We start from the raw sequence: 18,223 nt of genomic DNA, 5'->3' as shown, positions 1-18,223 counted from the left end.
GGGCGGAGGGAGAAGGGGCGGGCGGGAGGCGGGGAGGGGGAGCCAGGCAGCCGGGCTCCGGCGGAGGGGGTTGGGGGTTCCTCCGGGGCTCGGCACAGCCCGGCGCCGGGGTCTCTGCAGCCCGGCGTGCGGGAGGCTGCCGGGGCCGGGGTGGGGGGTGGGGGACTGTCGCCGTCGCCTCCGCCTCTTCCTCAGCGGGCGGCTCTCGGGTCGCGGCGGCGGCGGCTGCTGCGGGGAGGGAGCCCGGAGCGGAGGGATGTGGGGCTTTGGGGGAGGCAGGATCTTCGGGATCTTCTCCGCTCCCGTCCTGGTGGCCGTGGTCTGCTGCGCCCAGAGGTAGGGGCTGCTCCGAGCCAGCGCGCCCGGCGGCCGCGGCTGGGTTAAAGGGCTGCGTTTCGGAAGGAAAACAAGCTGATCCCCTGTTTTCTGCCCCTCTTCCCTCGGCTTCCCCCCGCTCGCCTCTCTGCGCTCCCCCTCCTCTGCTCTCCCCATTTCCCCTCTCCTATCCCCCATCCCGCCTCTGCTCTTCCCCTTTCCGATCCCCCATCCCTCCTCTGCTCTACCCTCTCGGATCCCTCCTCTTCTCTTCCCCTCTCCGATCCCCATCCCTCCTCTGCTCTTCCCCTCTCCGATCCCCATCCCTCCTGTGCTCTACCCTCTCTGATCCCCCTATCCCTCCTTTGCCCTTCCCCTTTCCGATCCCCCATCCCTCTTCTGCTCTTCCCCTCTCCGATCCCCCATCCCTCCTCTGCTTTCCCCTCTCCGATCCCCCATCCCTCCTCTGCTCTCCCCTCTCCTATTCTATCCCCCATCCCTCCTCTGCTCTTCCCCTTTCCGATCCCCCATCCCTCTTCTGCTCTCCCCTCTCCGACCCCCCTATTCCTCCTCTCCTATCTCCACTCTCTCTCCCCAATCCTACCCCCCCTTCTTTTTCTCTTTATCTTCTTTACCCCCATCGTTCGCCTCCCGCCCCCCTGCCCATCTATCCCACAGCGTGAACGATCCGGGGAACATGTCCTTCGTGAAAGAAACTGTGGATAAATTGTTGAAAGGCTACGACATTCGCCTCCGGCCGGATTTTGGAGGTGAGTTGCCCTGTTCAGACGGAGCTGCGGTGTCTGGCTCTTTCCCGTGTCTCTGTGTGTGAGTCTGTGTGTGAGTTCAGCTAGTCTCTGTGTGGACGGGAAAGTGTTTCCTGTTAGGGCAAAACGTGTTGCCAGCAACTCTGTGGGTGAGAAGTGATGGGTAGGAGCTAATGGCTTCTCCTCCTCTCCAGGGCCTCCTGTGTGCGTGGGGATGAACATAGACATTGCCAGTATCGACATGGTTTCCGAAGTCAACATGGTGAGTCCCCAGCTGGTGTCTTCTGTATGCAAACGGCTTGGGGCTGGTGGTTGTGTTGTTGTGTTTGTTTTTCCTGGTTTTGCAGCTGTGTAGGGTGTGGTTGGTCCCCAGAGAGAAGGGACTGAAGTGTATTCGTTGGTGCTGTGGTAGGAGCTCCTAGCTCTGGCTGTTGGAGGGACCAATCCAGTGGACCAAGGCTCAATGAGTAGCTGAGCACTTGTAACCAGACGCTGCCCTTAAATCAATCCACCTGGCGGAAGCGTTTGCTAGCTCTTCTAGGACTCATTTAAGAGCTGGATGCTGCCGGGGGCATTTTTGTAGGCGGTGATATGTCACAGGTGAACGTTAGGTACAGCAGGATCGAGCTGGAAACTTGATGTCCCTGGAAAACGTTATCTTTGCCGCTAGAACGTGCTTCATGTTGATTTGGGAAGCTATAACACGTTGGCCAGCAGCGTCTATCATGCCTCAAATGTGCCAAAGGGCAAGTCATTCTCTGATATAAGGGGTTGGTTTTGTTTCCTGGTAGCAGCTACAGTTGCGTACTGAACCACCTTGAAATGAATACAGCTCCACGCTAAGGAGCTGTCCTAGGTGCTATAAGTGACTCTCTGTTCCCCAAACTCTTCTGTTGCTGACTGTGCTAAAAATGGTACCTGAAACAGGATTTTAAGCTGTCCAAATCATGCGCAGGTGAAAGTATACATCTCGTGTTGTCTGTCCCTACTGCAGAGTGTTTACTGACTTGCTCAGATGGACTGAAAACAGTATGGAACAAAAATAGCATTTGTTTGCTAAAAATGTCAGTCCATAGCTGGTAAACCAACTGCATTTTACTTCCTGTAATTTCATTTAAATCTGTCTGTTAACATCATGATCAACTTTTTTTGTTAATGGGGCCTACGTCAGTCTCTTGCTTTAAAAGATGCATTTGATTTTAATTTTTTTACTTAATGTGAAAGCTTTAGAGGCTGCTGGAAGCAAAGGAAAATGCAGATTAGACACTGAATTGCAGATGAAAATATAAATGTAAAAGCCATGTTTATCAGGGTTATCAATTCTAGCTATAGTAAAGATAGTGTTGAAATATTTTGATTATATGCCAAAAATGCTACATTTATCAAAGGGCAACTTTTAAAATATTTCAAATGAAGTGACAACATATATCCAAGCATTTGGAAGATAGAAAACATTATTTAAATTTAAATCTGTCTCATAAATGTTAAATACCAATAGTAATTTTACTAGTTAACATAACATTAACCCCTTTCCTCATAAAAATGTTCCCTGCCACTATTAAACACACAGGTTTAGGCTGCTCAGCTGTGATTCAGGAGCAATCCATCTGACATTCAGGCAAAAAAAAATAGTAAAAAATAGAGAAATCAAAGGAACAGTTGATCAAGTAACATATAAAAACTATTTTACAGTTGGAAGAAATAATAATGGAGGTTTTTTATATGCTTTACCTTTTTAAACCTTTAGTTTTGTTGAACAGGAGGAAAAATAATAGTCTTTAACCAGATCTCAGGTGGTAAACCAGGATTAGAGAAAGTAATGAGTACTCACATGTTAGAGTGGTTTTTTGGAAAGCTTTCAAACCTCTCCCCAACTTCTGTTCTTTCTAGAAGAATCAACTCTGTTTGAAGAGCTAATGAAGAGCTAAACTGTGTCATGATATAAGTTATTCTTAAATATCTAAAACAGCACTATACTACAAGTACTGTATTTCAGCCTCTCAAACTATTATTTGGGGGGGGGGAATCTATCTGATTCATTAAAGCAAAAGAATGTGCAAAGTATTTCATGGTTCCTTTAAAAAGGCAGCATTGTCTAATAGATGATCATGGGACTAGAGGGCAGGAATCTTTGAGTCCTAATTCCAAATCTGACACTTACAGTACAGTCTTGAGCATGTCAATCATCCTCCCAATATCTCAGTTTCTCTCATCTACAAAATCAGGATAGCAATATTAACTGATTCCACAGGTCTTTTCATTACATTTATGGCATTTTTGGTTCCCCAAACTTTTGAAAGCTGAACCTCTTTCCCTTCCCCTTTTCAGGAAACTGAAATCAATCACTCACCCTCAGAAACCCAACCATGTGGTGTTGAAGGTTTACACATCTTGATTTATACATTTTCACACCTTCATGGGTAACCCTGTGTGCCTTTCCCTATCCCCTTGCACTTTGAGAAATGCCAGTGTGGATCTTCTTAGTATACTTCCTCCCTTTCATGCTTCTTACATGAACAATGTTATAGTTAATAATGTTCACATTTAAAGTGTAATTGGCATCTGAGTTTGCACCCATTGAGATGAGTGGGGCAGTTCATACCTCATAGCTATTATTTCAGGCTTTCTACAAACTCTAGTAGATGGCTCTGCATCAATTACATGCCATTTTTCAAGGTTTTCTCCACAATAAGAACAGCTAGACGCTTGGTGTTTTTTTAAAAAAATAAAATGGAAAATGAATCTTGTGAGAATAATTGAGAGCTCTGTCTGCACCCCTCTGGCTAGTCTGTTGGCTGCACTCCATGATTTGGAAACTCTGCATTATGGAGTAAATTAATATTTGTACAGCATTTTGTATGTGTAAAATGCTACATAAAATATAAAGTATCATAGAGAGATAAAGAATGCAACGTGTATTTCTTTAGGCATGAAAGACTCTTGGTGCTAAATTCTGACTTAGCCTACCCACCTGCACAGTGTTGTAAGGGACAATAATTACCAATCACCCTCACCTTATGCCACTGCACAGGCTAATCAGACCTTGGGTTGAGGTAAAGCTACCTACTTCTACCCTTAATCCTCAAGACAGGTCGTTGAAGGTGGGAGTGCTCACCCCTTCTGACACAGTAGCCTGCACAGGTGAGCTGGGATGATAAATATTTTTCTAATTTTCTGCTGGTCAGCAAGTTACTACCCACTCTCCCCCAGTCTCTAGAGGTCAGAGGAAACAGGTAAAGAATTGATTTCTATACTGTTTTGTTCATAGGGCATGTGACAAAGCTCCAACCTAGCACTTATTCGATACTCATCCGTGGTTAACAGGTGTTATTTATTCAGAACTCCATAATAAAATACTAACAGGCTAAGATTCTCATAACAGCAATACATAGTGATTCTAAAAATAATATTTTGCTACAAGCACAGTGTTAATTTCTTTTTGAAAAAATTGGCAGAAAACTCTTCTAGATCTAGTTGGTGGATAATTTATTGCAACTTGAATTTTTGAAGGAAAAAAGACAACCAGAGTCTTCATTTACAGCTAGGTTCAAACAGTGGAGGTAGGTATTTTTTCTTTACCTGTTTCAGGTGACTCTGGACTAGTTTGGAATAAACCCTTAGCTATATTGAGAGGGTAGAGACAGAAAAGAGAGGTTATTTTGCTCACTAAATTATCATTTTTGAGATAGTAATTTGCAAAAATATAGGACACAGTTTGAAGAACTGAGCCAATCTGTTGAACCTTCATGCTGGCTATCAAATTTTAATCTTTGACAAATACTGTTTCATTTAATTCCAGACAGCTACTACTAGTTTTAACATTTAACCTCATTAACTATTAAAAAAATCTTGCAGGCATTACTCTTTATAAAATGTGATAACATTGACATGAATTTCTTTAATTTAAACTTTTGCTATCACGTTTTATATAGTTAGCCTGTTAAAATTCATCTGTACATTAAAGATAAAATAACCAGAGGATTTTCTGCATATAAATAAAAAATTACTATAGTGATATTATTATACTGCCGTGTAGGCAACAACTAATGGGACTTTTGGTGATATGATGAGAACTCTTTGAAACTAAAATGATAATTTGTTTTCTTTCCTGAATCTTCAGCAAACTGCAGATTCCAACATAAAAATCATCCTATATAAATCTTTAGGTTTCAGAGTAGCAGCCATGTTAGTCTGTATCCGCAAAAAGAAAAGGAGTACTTGTGGCACCTTAGAGACTAACAAATTTATTTGAGCATAAGTTTTCGTGAGCTACAGCTCACTTCATCCAATGCTTCCGATGAAGTGAGCTGTAGCTCATGAAAGCTTATGCTCAAATAAATTTGTTAGTCTCTAAGGTGCCACAAGTACTCCTTTTCTTTTTATAAATCTTTAGTTACTGTAAATTACAAATACTAAGTTTTAATTAACTTTGTAACATATTGGGGTTTGGAACTTCTTTCAAGGGCAATTCTGCTGACAACTCTTAAAAATCCTTTAGTCCTACGTGACTTAACTGCCTGGTTTTTTAACATGGAAAATGGAGGGAAATGGCATTGGGCCCCCATTATTTCTGTCTCTTCTTCCTGAACTGAACTCCATGCCTCTGACCGCCATCCTTACCACCACCTCTCTCATTTCAATAAAATTAAACCAAAATCAACATAATCCAGTAGGCATAGTTAGCTATACAGTCATTCTGCTGCTTATGAGACTACTGTACTCATGAAATTAGTCTTACATAAAATCAGACCATAAAACTTTGTTGTTTCCAAAAAGGATGTAATCTCTTCTATGTTAATGCTGTAATCATTATTTTTATATTTGTTTAATTGTAAAACTGAAAGTCAGCAAACAGACTTCACTGAATTCCTACTGACTTTCTTAGCAGTTTTAAATTCTCCTGATAAACTACAGTTAGTTGCTATTGTAAGGTCATCTAACTTTATTATTTTCTAAGGAGAAGTATTGTCTACATTACCTCAGGGGGTGGTGAATAAACAATGTTTTTTAAATGTACTACTACTGTTTCCTCATGCTGTGTCATAATAAGCAGCTCCCTTGTAAATATTGTCTTTCTTTACAATTTAAAATTTATATCAGCCATTAAATTATTACTAGCATAATGTGCATCTTGTAATAAGATTCACATTAAGTTGGAAAAATTGGGTTGGCTAGAGTAAATGATACAATTGGATAAATATTATTTAATATAAACAAAAATAAAGGTCTTTTAGCTAGAGAGAAAATCTATATGATTGGAATTCACAACTTTCTCACTAATTTAAAAGGTTAGTAGATTGCTATCAGCCAAGTGGCAACTGAAAAGTATGTATGTTGCAGCTATAAGGACAAAAGGAGTTAAAATATAGTTTTCCATTATTATGTCAATTATCTGAATTGTAGGGACCCAGGTATTGAACCCTTGCTCATGTTGTTCAAAACTCACAGGAATAGTCTGATTGGTTTCAATGGAAACATGTGTGTAAGTATTGCCAATGTGAGCCCAGTTATGTACAGAAACATTCCTTAGATCTGATTCAACTCCCATTGAAGTCAGTGGGAGTCTCTGCATTGACTTCAGTGGGACTGCATTGACTTTGGCCCCTTAGGATATGGAAGGCAGTACTTCTGTGTGCTGGACCTTAAACTTCTCTCTCCTTCAGCTGACAATCTTTGAAAATGCTAGCACTCTGACAGATAAATTGTCCGTAAAATGCTATAAATGGTGACGATTCATAAAGAGTTGCAAACTCTTTACACTTTGCAGTTTTTCCTAATCCTTAGATGATAGGAGTAGGGATATCCAGGAATGAGTGATATTTGTACTATGTAGATCCTTACTCATGATGGTGAGAACTTATTCAAATAAGTAGTTCCAGTGAAGTATATGTCTCTAATTATACAAGAACTCAGTAGTTTGAGAAGAATAGCACAACTGAGTCCAAGGAATTTTGGAAAATAGTAGCACCAAAGGATGAGATCAGTTAGTAAGACTATTCCTTTTCCCAACAAATATTATTTTGAATCAGGATTTGATTATCTAAAAAAATTAAATTTCAGCTGTGTCACATGTAATCCCTTAGTGTTTATATTAGTATAATAGAAGCGTGTTTTGGAGTGTTGGGGGGAGAAGGATTTAGTAATATTTGATAAACAGAAGGTGTTTTAGTCTATCCAGAACAAACCTTTTTTTATCTAAATATGACAGCTAGTCCAAAAAATATAGCTAGGAGAGGAATCAGTTCAAAAGGAGAGTTCATTTAATATTTGTAAATGAATTTCACACTTCTGTATACTTACATAGATTGCAGGAAAAAACCGTAAGTGTAAGCATGCATAGCTCATTATTATAAATGTGATTGAACCAATAATTTTAGCAAAATAATTTGTTCTCTCAGCAGTTAGGAACCAGTTACAGGTTGCTTTGTTAATGTAACCTGCAATACAAATTTATTATTGTGTGAAGGGGAAAAGGAAACTGAAACAGCTGTGCTGGGGGCTCTGCATTTATGTTGGGTAACTGACAGTTCCTTAGCAGTTAATGACTTTTTTTTCTTTATATTCATCTGAATGTTGAATTTTCATTAGTGTATGTGAAAAGTCTTTAGTGGAGTACTAAATTGTCTTTTTTATTGCATTATCACTTAATTCATTTACATTGTAAGAAAATAAATTGAAGATGCAAAAGAACGTAAGGCCTAGGATATGGGACTTTTTGCATATATCATTATGAATTTAAACAAGTTACATGTAACACATTTGGGATACAGCTAGCTCAGGTTCACTTCTGGCCTTTGCAATTCTAGCATTTTGTCTACTATTCCTCTAGCACCAGTGAAGCTCCAGTAGTGGAAACACTCTTGTGGGTCAGGCATAGGAGATTTTTACCACTGAGAGTAGAGAATTAGACTCAGGCTAGGGAGTTATGTTGCATGGGAATTGGGCGTGCACTTTCAACTCCCCTGTTTTTCTCCCCCACCTCCTCCACAGCAATGTAGTAACTCTTAGCTGAGGAGTCTTATTTATTTTTTAGGCTACCATTGTGCCATGGATTCACCATTCCCTAGAAAGCCACATATATATTCCTTTATACCCTACAAATATAGAGTACATAAATAATATAACTGTGATGTTTATCTTAGGGCTCTGTATAGGTAGATGTTGTCTTGTAGAAACTTATGAACACGAGTGGCTTTGCTGGTGTGAGTAGTCCCATTGACTGTAAGCTACTCGTATGGGAAAAGTGTATGCAGGACTTACAAAATAGATATTGGGACTCATTCCCCTGCTGGAAGAGTCTGAGTGTTCAGGCACCAAAATCTGTGGATCATTCTTTTTCCATGCTGGTCTTGAGACATCTTCTGGACTCAAAGGATATCCATATTGGTTCTCACTTACTTCTACCCTGCCACCTGGCTTTCATATTGCCCCTTGACAGCATGGAGATGGCAGGATGGCAGAGGTTCACAGTATTACAGGGACACTACGTTATTTACTGCACACTACTTAGATTAACTTGTTCCTTGGTGGAGAGGGAGATTCAGACCCATAGTCTTCCCCTGCTTCTTTCTCACTTATGGAGGCCTTCTAAGTGGTGGAGGGGAAGGGGAATCATACCATAGAGCTAACTTTCTCCTCTTCATAACTCCCATGCTCCAAACCTGCAATCTTTCATTCCTCTCTTCTTTCAGAGTACCGGTAGCTTGGAATGCAGTATAAGTAGAGATGAATCAAAAACCAGGAGCTGGAGAAATCATAAGAGAGCAATGAGTTGCAGAGGAGAGGAGTAGTAGCTGAATCTGAATGGAAGCAGAAGGTGTCTGTCTTTGGGCACTAGGGGCTGTATGTGTGCATGCGATTTCAGAGGTCATGCATGGACATGCCAGAGAAGTGTGTGTGTGGGGCGGGGGGGTGGGAGATGGTGCGGGTGGGCATTTGTGGAAGTATATGGGTAAATAAAGGACATGTGTTAGGGTCAGGAAATGAATTGTAAGGAAATACGTCAGTTACTGGTTCTATCCTCTTTTTCCAAAGAAATGGCATTCCTTGTACTTTGTCAAAAAACTGGTTGGACCAGCCTGATACAGGATAGCTACTTAAAAATGTTGAGTATCTATCTTCAAGATTTTTATGAGCTCATTTAAAATGAAGAACAGGAAAAAATCATCATAATAAAGGGATGGTCAATAAATTAGAAAATGCATTTGAGAGTTGATCAACTGACCTTTACAGTGGAACCTCATGTATTATTAACCTGAGAATAAAGCTTTGCGTCAAAAGTTAAAGTTGCTGGAGAACAGACAGTGGAGCTGGCTATAAAACGAACACTTTAACATTTTTTCCTGGCATACCCATTTGTGTGGTATTAGTATTTGCCTTTTGATTTGCATGCTGAAATTGGAAATCAAGGGATTACTTGATGCAATCTCCTTATCCATTAGCAAGATGTTTTCCTTATCTTTACATTAAAAAAAATCACTTTCAACCTCTAATGAGATCTCTTGCATTTAGTCTTCCTACATCAGTAACCTAGCCAAAACCCTGATGAGGATGTCCTTTTCCTTCCATTAGTCACATCTAAAAGGCTCATTTATAATCCTGCCTTGTTTTCTTCTAACTTCAGCTTAAGATAAAAAAAGTATGTCATTTTAGTAATGTGCTTCATACAGTCTGCTTTGTCTTCCACATGTTTTCACTGAAAAATTGTTGCTCTACTCAGGGAACCATTCCTTTTAATTTGACCATTGATGCTAGCTGAACAGAACTCTTTTAAGATAGAAAGTAGTTGTCTAAATGATTAACCATTTATAACTATCTCTCTCCAAAAGTTCCTGAATGGATTTTTTTTTAATAGCTCAAGAAAGGGATTGAATCTCTTGTGTTCAATGAAATGGACAGTTGTAATTTTACCCTCTGTTCCCTTTCTCCTATCCACCTTTACTGGCCTTTGAAGTAGGAGACCAAATTTCTCATTGTATTTATTCCTCTAGTCATTTTCCTCAAGTGGGCCTGTGACAGAGTCAGAGTAGCCTAGGGCTGGCTCACCACTCTGTGCACTTTGTAAGTGTTCCTGCATGGGCCAAATTGGGAGATAATTGATTAAGACTGGGTGATTAACCAGTTAACAAGAGATTCAGCGCCTCAGCTGAGCTCTGTTAAATGGGAGACAGGGAGGGAAAGGAGGGCTCTCCCTCCCTAAGGTGTTAAAAGTGCCAATGGTACACACATGCAGCAAATGTTTGTAAAGGGAAAATGAGATGCAGTAAATGTGGGGAAGAGCATGCCTAAGAAAATTATATAGAAAGGATGGCGATCAAGTGTAGTAACTGTGATGGATATCACAATCCAACGTATTGAGGGTGTATTGCAGCAAGACAAGCTAAAGAGATACAAAAGACAAAATTGTTAAGATATCTTATGCAATAGCTATAAGAAGACTCTCAAAATATCAGGCAGAGAAGGAAGAGAAAATCAGCACAGGAAAAGGGGACTGCAGAACACAGGAAAGAATATGATAAACACCAGAGACTGAATAGGCGATGATATACTGATAGTGAAAAAAGAAGGGTTTATTGCATTTATGATAGAAGTGATAAATTGCAGATAACAAACAGGGAAAAATCAGAAAAAATGAAAGTTATAGGAAGGGCAGCAGAAAAATACTTGTCTGTTATCAATCTGTCAATGGACTGTACTTATGTGATTTTTGAAAGAGGCTAATAGTGACACATAACTAGTATGGGGATCACAATCTTTTGTTGGAATGTGTACAGTTTAATAGCAGATGGTCAAGAGCTAAAAGAAAATATCCTGGAAATGAAAACTAAACCAGATATCATATGTATCCAGGAAACATGGCTGGTTAAAAAGCTTGATTTTAAAATCCCAGGGTATACTGCCTCTAGTCAAGACCAAAAACTAGCAAGAGGAGGAGGCATTTCTACTTTCATTAGGGAAAGATTAAAGTAAATAGCAGTAGAGAATGAAGAAGTAAGTCAGGAGTATAACACTCATGAGATCCCAGTGCAGAAGAGAAATATTCCTTTAAGGATTTATAATATCTATAAGCTGTGGGAAATTAGAAAACTCAGAATTACAAGAAATAATGAGGAATGCTAAAAGACCATATATTATATGTGGTGACTTAAATAGTCATAATAAATTGTGGGGAAGTAAGACAACTGATAAAAATGGTGCAAGCTTAGAAAAGTTCATTTAAAAAAAAATCTAGTAGTTTTAAATGATGGAATCCCAACTAGATTTAATGCAGCAAATGGTAGTTTCTCTAGCGTTGTCCTGGGAACTATAATGGGAGACATTGTATGTAGATACAGATGGGAAATATATAAAGAAGAAGGAATGGGGAGTGATCATTTCCCTATACTTATTACATTGCCCTGAAAAATAAAGTTGAAATGATTGATGATTACCTGTTCTGTTCATTCCCTCTGGGGCACCTGGCATTGGCCATTGTCAGAAGACAGGATACTGAGCTAGATGGACCTCCAGTCTGACCAAATATAGCCTTATGAAAATTACCCACATGGAATTATAAGAAAACTAATTGGGATATGTACTGCTACAAAAAATGTATTGAATTTATGAATGATCCTTGTGTGAGTGATGACATAGGTAATTCCAATGACAATGTAATAAAGGGATTAATTGCACCAGCCACTATAGCCATATCTAAGATATTGAAGTATCTCAAAACTGAAAACTCATTTTCATGGTGGAATGAGGAGTGCAAAATAGCAGTTAAAGAAAGGAACAAAGTCTGTACAAAAGCAAAAAATACAATAAATAATGAAGATCTAATGAAGTACAGAAGTAATAAGGCAATAACACAAAGAATTTAAAAAAAATCAAAAAGAGTTGGAGGAAGAACTGTGAGTGGATAAACAAAGATACGAAGACATCTGAAATATACAGGCAAATTAGAAGAATGACGGGAATTTAGACCAAGAGTAATCACATCCAAGGTCTAAAAGGGACTGACAAAATAGTTAGAAGTTCTGATAATGACAGAACAGAAGTTTTAGCAGAAACTTTCTGATTTATGAGTTATGGTGAAACTCAAGGTGCAGTTTTCCACCAGAATAAAATATCTGATGTTAAATTACTTTGGAAAGGTCATATAGACTGTGGCAAAGGTAATGTACGGGAAGGATTAACCTGCACAAAAATCTTGCTGGGACTGCTGGAGGGGGGCGGGAGATAAGAATACATTGCAGATGGTATACAAAACCTTAATCAGATTAGTTATTGGCTATGGCTGCAAGCTTTTGGGACAGCATCCTAAAACATTAGATTTCATACAAGCCCAGGCACTATGAAATGTGTGTGTGTGTGATATATATTACAACACCTATATGCACTACAGCGAACTTCTCGTGAAATGCCAGTTACATTATGAATGAAACTATTGTACCTAACTTTATGGGCCCAAGGTAATGGAAATTGGAATGTTGAAAGTACTAGACAAATATATGAGGACTCTTGGGAATTTGATAAGCAAACTATGTAGCACATGATGTTAGCACTCCACATCCCGTTTGAGTTAAAGTGTGGATGCAGAAGTTGAAAGACTAGGAAGAGCTAAACAAAGCCAAAACTTTGCTGTGGAAATTTAGTGATGGATGGAAAGTCTCATAGAATCATAGAACTGGAAGGGACCTCGAGAGATCATCTAGTCCAGTCGCCTGCACTCAAGGCAGGACTAAGTATTATCGAGACCATCCCTGACAGGTGTTTGTCCAACCTGCTCTTAAAAATCCCCAGTGATGGAGATTCCACCACCTCCCTAGGCAGTTTATTCTAGTGCTTAACCACTCTGACAGTTAGGAAGTTTTTCCTAATTTCCAACCTAAACCTCCCTTGCTGCAATTTGTCCAATTTGCAGTGTCCAACTGTGGATTTAGATTTATCTTATAAACTGAAGTGTAAAAAGAGACAGTTGGTATTAAAAATAAAGTATATAGATGAAAAATTGAGACAATTTTGTCAAATATATACAGTTGGGTGAAAAAAATAATCAGGAAGAACAGGGGCAGCATATTATATACCAAAACTTAGAATTAGTACATCCAACATAATGTGATTTTGTAGCTGTCATGACAGCCAAACTAGTAGCATAATGCTAGTATTAAATGGGATCTTGGTTGTATGTTCAACAGGGGAGGTCTTTTTTTTTTTTTGGACTCAGTCTCACCTTTTATGGCAATGAAAAAGGTTATCTCAGTATGTGGAAGTGATTTAATCAATGAAATTATATTTCTAATAGTACAGATGGAGATACATGATGCATTAGCTTGGATCTCAGTACATATTGGGATAATGGAATGAAATGGTAAACAAAGCAGCTAAAAATGCGTTAAGAAAAGAAGGGATTGACACATAAATTCACCCTTGAGTAAACAGGAATTTAAAAGCCTAGTACAGAAAGCTAAAAGAGGAAAGGCAAAAACTTTGGATTAATGAAAAAAAGAGGAAAATATATATTTTTTTAAAATTGTGCCCTAGAGTTGAGGGATAGTAACATACTTCAGGGCCTAAAAAGGAAATAAAGGAAGTGATTTTGTTTAGAGTACTAACTGGCCACTATGGCTTAAACAAAAATCTTTTTTAGAATAAATAGACACAAAGGTGGACTGTGCACTCTGTAAAGTGTAAGAAACATTTGATTATCTTTTATTGGTATGTAAGGACTTTTGTAAAGAAAGGGAAAAGCTTTCCGAGGAATTCAAATGTCTTAGGGTAACAACAGTTTCAGGGAAATCAGGTGTTATTAGAAATGTTCGATTATATGAAAGACACAGGGCAGAGCGAGACAATATAAACTGTTAAGTATTTAGGAGTTATAGTTGGTGGCAACTATAGACTTTTCACTCAAATCTGCTTCATTACTAAAAAACAAAACGAAAGAAAAGAAAGAAAGAAGTGGGTTGGAAGGAAGGGCAAAAGAAGGTCAGGATCTCAGAGAGATGAGACATCTCACCTCCCCCTGTGCCTAAGTTGCAAGATGAAGCTTGGGAAAAGCTATGGAGGTGGGACATGAAACTGCAAAATATGATGTAAATAAAATACACTGTTGTGAACCTATGTAAGAGTGGGTGAGGACTGCTTGCAAAGAGAAATCCAGGATGAGGGAGTGTGCCCTGTGACAGGGCCATCTAAAAGAAATAAATTAATTAAATGTACTCTTCTGATGGTAGTTGTGGAGAAGACAGAAAAAGCATTGATGACTTAAACTAAGCAGAAATGCAGGCTTCTGTTTGTGGACACCAAATTAGCTTGTTATTCTGAGATCTACAACTTTTTCATGCATAAAGTGTTAACAGGAAAGTCCTAATTTTTTTTTTTGCAAGACTGTATTAATGGAAACTACTAGTTGATCACAGAGAGAATTTTAAAAGCATCTTCTGTATTGTATTATGTGTCATTGAATTCCATGTTTCTGAACAAGCATTGTTGGGTTACTATGACCTCCTTTGCAATAATATAACCAAAGAGGACCTGAAATAAAATGATATGGTAAATAATATAGTTAACGGACAATCACATCTGGGGAATTAATTAAAACATAGCAATAATACAGTAACAGTGTTGAAAATTTAGAAGATGGATATAGCTAATTGCTTCTAGAGAACATAAAATGAAATTGTTTATCTTTCAAAGATGAGTGAAATCTTTATACATAATGAAATAATAGGTGTGAACAATGGATGAGATGTGATGCTGATGAAGGCAATCAAAGGAAAAATGTGTCTGGGTTACTTTCAGTCTGACATTGAATTGCATCTATCATTACAATATTTTGTCCTAGCCACTGGTCCCTCTAAGCTGTGTGTGCGCACAGAGATGACCCCGCGCACATGGTGAAACACTGCATGCACAAAAATTTGCACAGAAGCACAACAATTTGCACAAAAGAAATTTTTTGTGCACACAGCCTGTCAAAAATTTGCACAGAAGAAATTTTTTGCGCACATGGCCTGTCAAAAATTAGAAGGAACATTGGTCCTAGCTTCTGCTAAGATTTTCTCTGGTATCCCTTTCTGTCTATTGTTCACTACGCTCCTTTTCATGCGAAGAGAACTTTGCTTGTCATCACTTCTTGCAACATGACCAACCCATTGCCACTTGGTCTTTTTTTCATCATCTTCAAGATGTACTTCCTTATGGTTGGCTTCCATGGCTCAGTGCTCAGCCTTTGGCTTCTATTAATTGTCTATGTCTCCTTTTCATATCAATGTCTCATGGCTGTCATGACTAACTTGCTAATTTTTCATAAAGCAAAAAGTACTTATTTTTTAATAATTGTGTCAAGCTGCATCTTTTTGATTTATTTATTGAGACTTGTAAAAAAGCACCTTGGTGGTTAAATCCCAGGCACTTGTACAAATATTAAAAATTACAATCAAGGATAAATATTGTTGGGGATTGGTCCTGCTTTGAGCAGGGGGTTGGACTAGATGACCTCCTGAGGTCCCTTCCAACCCTGATATTCTAGGATTCTATGACAAATAGGCTTTACCACCCAGAGCCACGTTACATTTAGAACACTTGGGATGCTGCACAATATATATATATATATATATAGTTTATATTTCCATGAGCTTTTTTTTGGTTGGCACCAATAAATGTTGAATATTTTCTAATATTGAATTACAGAATAAAGCAGTTTTTCTTATTTGCAATTTATACAGCACTGTAAAGTGATTAAGTTGCATGGAGGTTTTTGTTTGGTTATGATTGCTTAACTGGACATGTTCTCCCTTCTTCAAAAACATAGTGCTAGGAAGGCAGTTATTCAGAAGGGACCATTGCCCCTATCAGATCAAGAGTATTCAATAAAAATCCCCTCACAAAAACCTATTTGCATGATTTGCTGAAAAAATTGAAGGAATATTTTGAGGAATATTTTTTCCTTCCTTTTGGAGGGGAAAAATCTGAAGAGAAATTAACTCTGTATGTAAATTTATGCTATCACTTACATTGAAGCCATGAGAACAGAATTTGGCTCACAATCCAATATATATATATACTTATTGTGCAGCATCCCAAGTGCCAAGATTATTTAATTACAAGATTAAATTTTGAAAACATATTTTTAGAGTCTCATTTATTTTTAAAAAGCCTCTTGTTTTTTTCAGATATTTCCTGAGCTGAAATGAACTAAAACTATCCATTTGAAGGCTACTGGGAGACACCATTCTTATGGATTCTGACATCAGCAAAATTCTAAAATAGGCTTGAGCTAGCACTAAAAATAGCCACTAAAACAGCCATATGCCTTGGGCTGGAGCTCGGGCTCTAAAGTGTAGGTGATCGGGCATGCTTGATAGCTAAGCTTCAGCCATCACCTCAACATCCACAGTGCTATTTATAGAGGGATAGCTTGAGCCCCTCTAGCATGAGCCTGTCTACTTGGGCGGGAAGGCTCACTCCTCTCTGCAATATAGACATACCCTGTGTAAGGAGGAACGTGTCAGGCCTATGTTGGGACAGGGGCAGAGTGCATGGTGATCTGCCTGATCCTCACCTGTCACATCAGTCCCACTCGTGGGCAGCCCATAGGCTGCTCCAAGTTATTCCTAGAGTCATTTCAATCCCTGCTCAGCCCAGGATCAAAGGAGCTGATAATTAGCTTAGAGCCACTGTCCCCCTCAGCTGTGCTGAGCGTAAATTCTGTGCACCTGAGGATTGATCCAGTAAATAAATTTTCAAAACTTTATATTATTAAAACAAACGTAGACTCTAACAAATATATTGGTTAGTTTAATTTCTGTTATACCAACAGGGCCAACACAATTTTTCCTTGGCTTCATATCACAGGAATAAATAAACTAGGACATGAGTCACTGACAAAGGGAGAAAAAAAACTGATTTATTTATTATTCACTAATCTCTAGGGTTTTGGTGTCATTCAGTGTTAGTGTATATCCCAAAGAAATTATTAAACACTTTACAGTTCAAAGAAGTTACTGCCAGGAGGGGAGTGTGTGTGTGTGTTTGGCTGTGGGACAACATCTGTAGAAACTGACTTTTAATGTGGCTTCCACTTTTGTGTGCATACTTTCTGTGTAGTGTCACCTGCATTCTCAACCGATACAGCATGCACACGTACATGTGCAGAAGTGGAAATGGTCATGGTTTTTCTGGCATGGATACGTCAAAGTTTTAGACTAGTAAGTCAAATATTAGCCTTTTTAATGCAAAAGTTTGATATAACATTCATTTGTACTCAACGTCCCCACTAACTCAGCCCAATTAGTTGTGTGAGGTTAGATGTCATTCAAATGCCCCAAAGGCTTTCTGCCCAAAGCGTTGTGGGCCTCAGAATTTAAATGTCAGCTTCTCTGGGACAGACAAGATGGGTGAGGTAATATCTTTTATTGGGCCAACTTCTTTGATAGTCATTTTGGGTTTCTCACATGGTCTCCAGGTAGAATTCCTGATTTTTTTGTCCTTCTGGTGTGTGGGAGTACATGATGATTTCTTGTTTGAGGTAGTGCCTTCCAGAGTATGAGAGGTGCAGGGACAGTTCTTTTTTTCTGAAGTCCTTCTGCAGAGCTGATCAACATATTTGGAGTTTCCATTTCAGATGGCAAAATTAAATACCTTTCATTGTTGTTTGCCGTATTGTTGTAGTTGTTGGTCCCAGGATACTAGAGAGACAAAGTGGGTGAGGGGATATCTTTTATTATCTATAATGAAGTTGGTCCAATAAAATATATTCTCTCATCCAACTTGTCTCTCTAATATCCTGGGGACCATCCTGGCTACAACACTGCAAACAGCTTGTCTTGGAGTATTTTTTCCTTTTCTGAAAACATCTTGAGTCTGGACTGCTAAGCCAAAGTCCTGAAAAAAAAAATTGAAACATTTCATTCCAAAAATGCCAAAATGGAACACTTCAATGTTATTGAAACACGGTATTGATTTTTTTCTAAATGAAATTTCATTGAAATCAATATGCTCCTGCAAAAAGAAAAAAAATGTTCTCTTTGAAAATTCAGTCAGCTTTACTAATTAACAAGTATGTTTCATAAAATATAGTTATTTATACTGGGACACAAGGGTGCTGTAATCAGGGGGGGGCAGAGGGGTCATGCCCCCTCCCCACTATTAAAAGTGAC

The 18,223-nt window shown here is 38.9% G+C and overlaps 1 protein-coding gene across 1 annotated transcript in view; it reads left to right on the top strand.

Annotated features, from left to right (window-relative positions):
• The first annotated feature begins 202 nt into the window (after positions 1 to 202).
• Positions 203 to 18,223, top strand: part of GABRB3 (gamma-aminobutyric acid type A receptor subunit beta3) — a 155,133-nt gene continuing 137,112 nt past the window's right edge. The window contains exons 1-3 of the mRNA XM_074965470.1: positions 203 to 336; positions 994 to 1,085; positions 1,277 to 1,344. Of these exons, the coding sequence (XP_074821571.1) occupies positions 257 to 336; positions 994 to 1,085; positions 1,277 to 1,344 (240 nt within the window). The 5' untranslated portion in view covers positions 203 to 256. The remainder of the gene's footprint in view (positions 337 to 993; positions 1,086 to 1,276; positions 1,345 to 18,223) is intronic.

This window comes from Natator depressus, chromosome 1 (genome assembly GCF_965152275.1).
Source record: "Natator depressus isolate rNatDep1 chromosome 1, rNatDep2.hap1, whole genome shotgun sequence".
Taxonomy (NCBI): domain Eukaryota; kingdom Metazoa; phylum Chordata; order Testudines; family Cheloniidae; genus Natator; species Natator depressus.
Note: the sequence above shows the minus strand (reverse complement) of the source record. Positions and strands in the feature narration are given on the sequence as shown.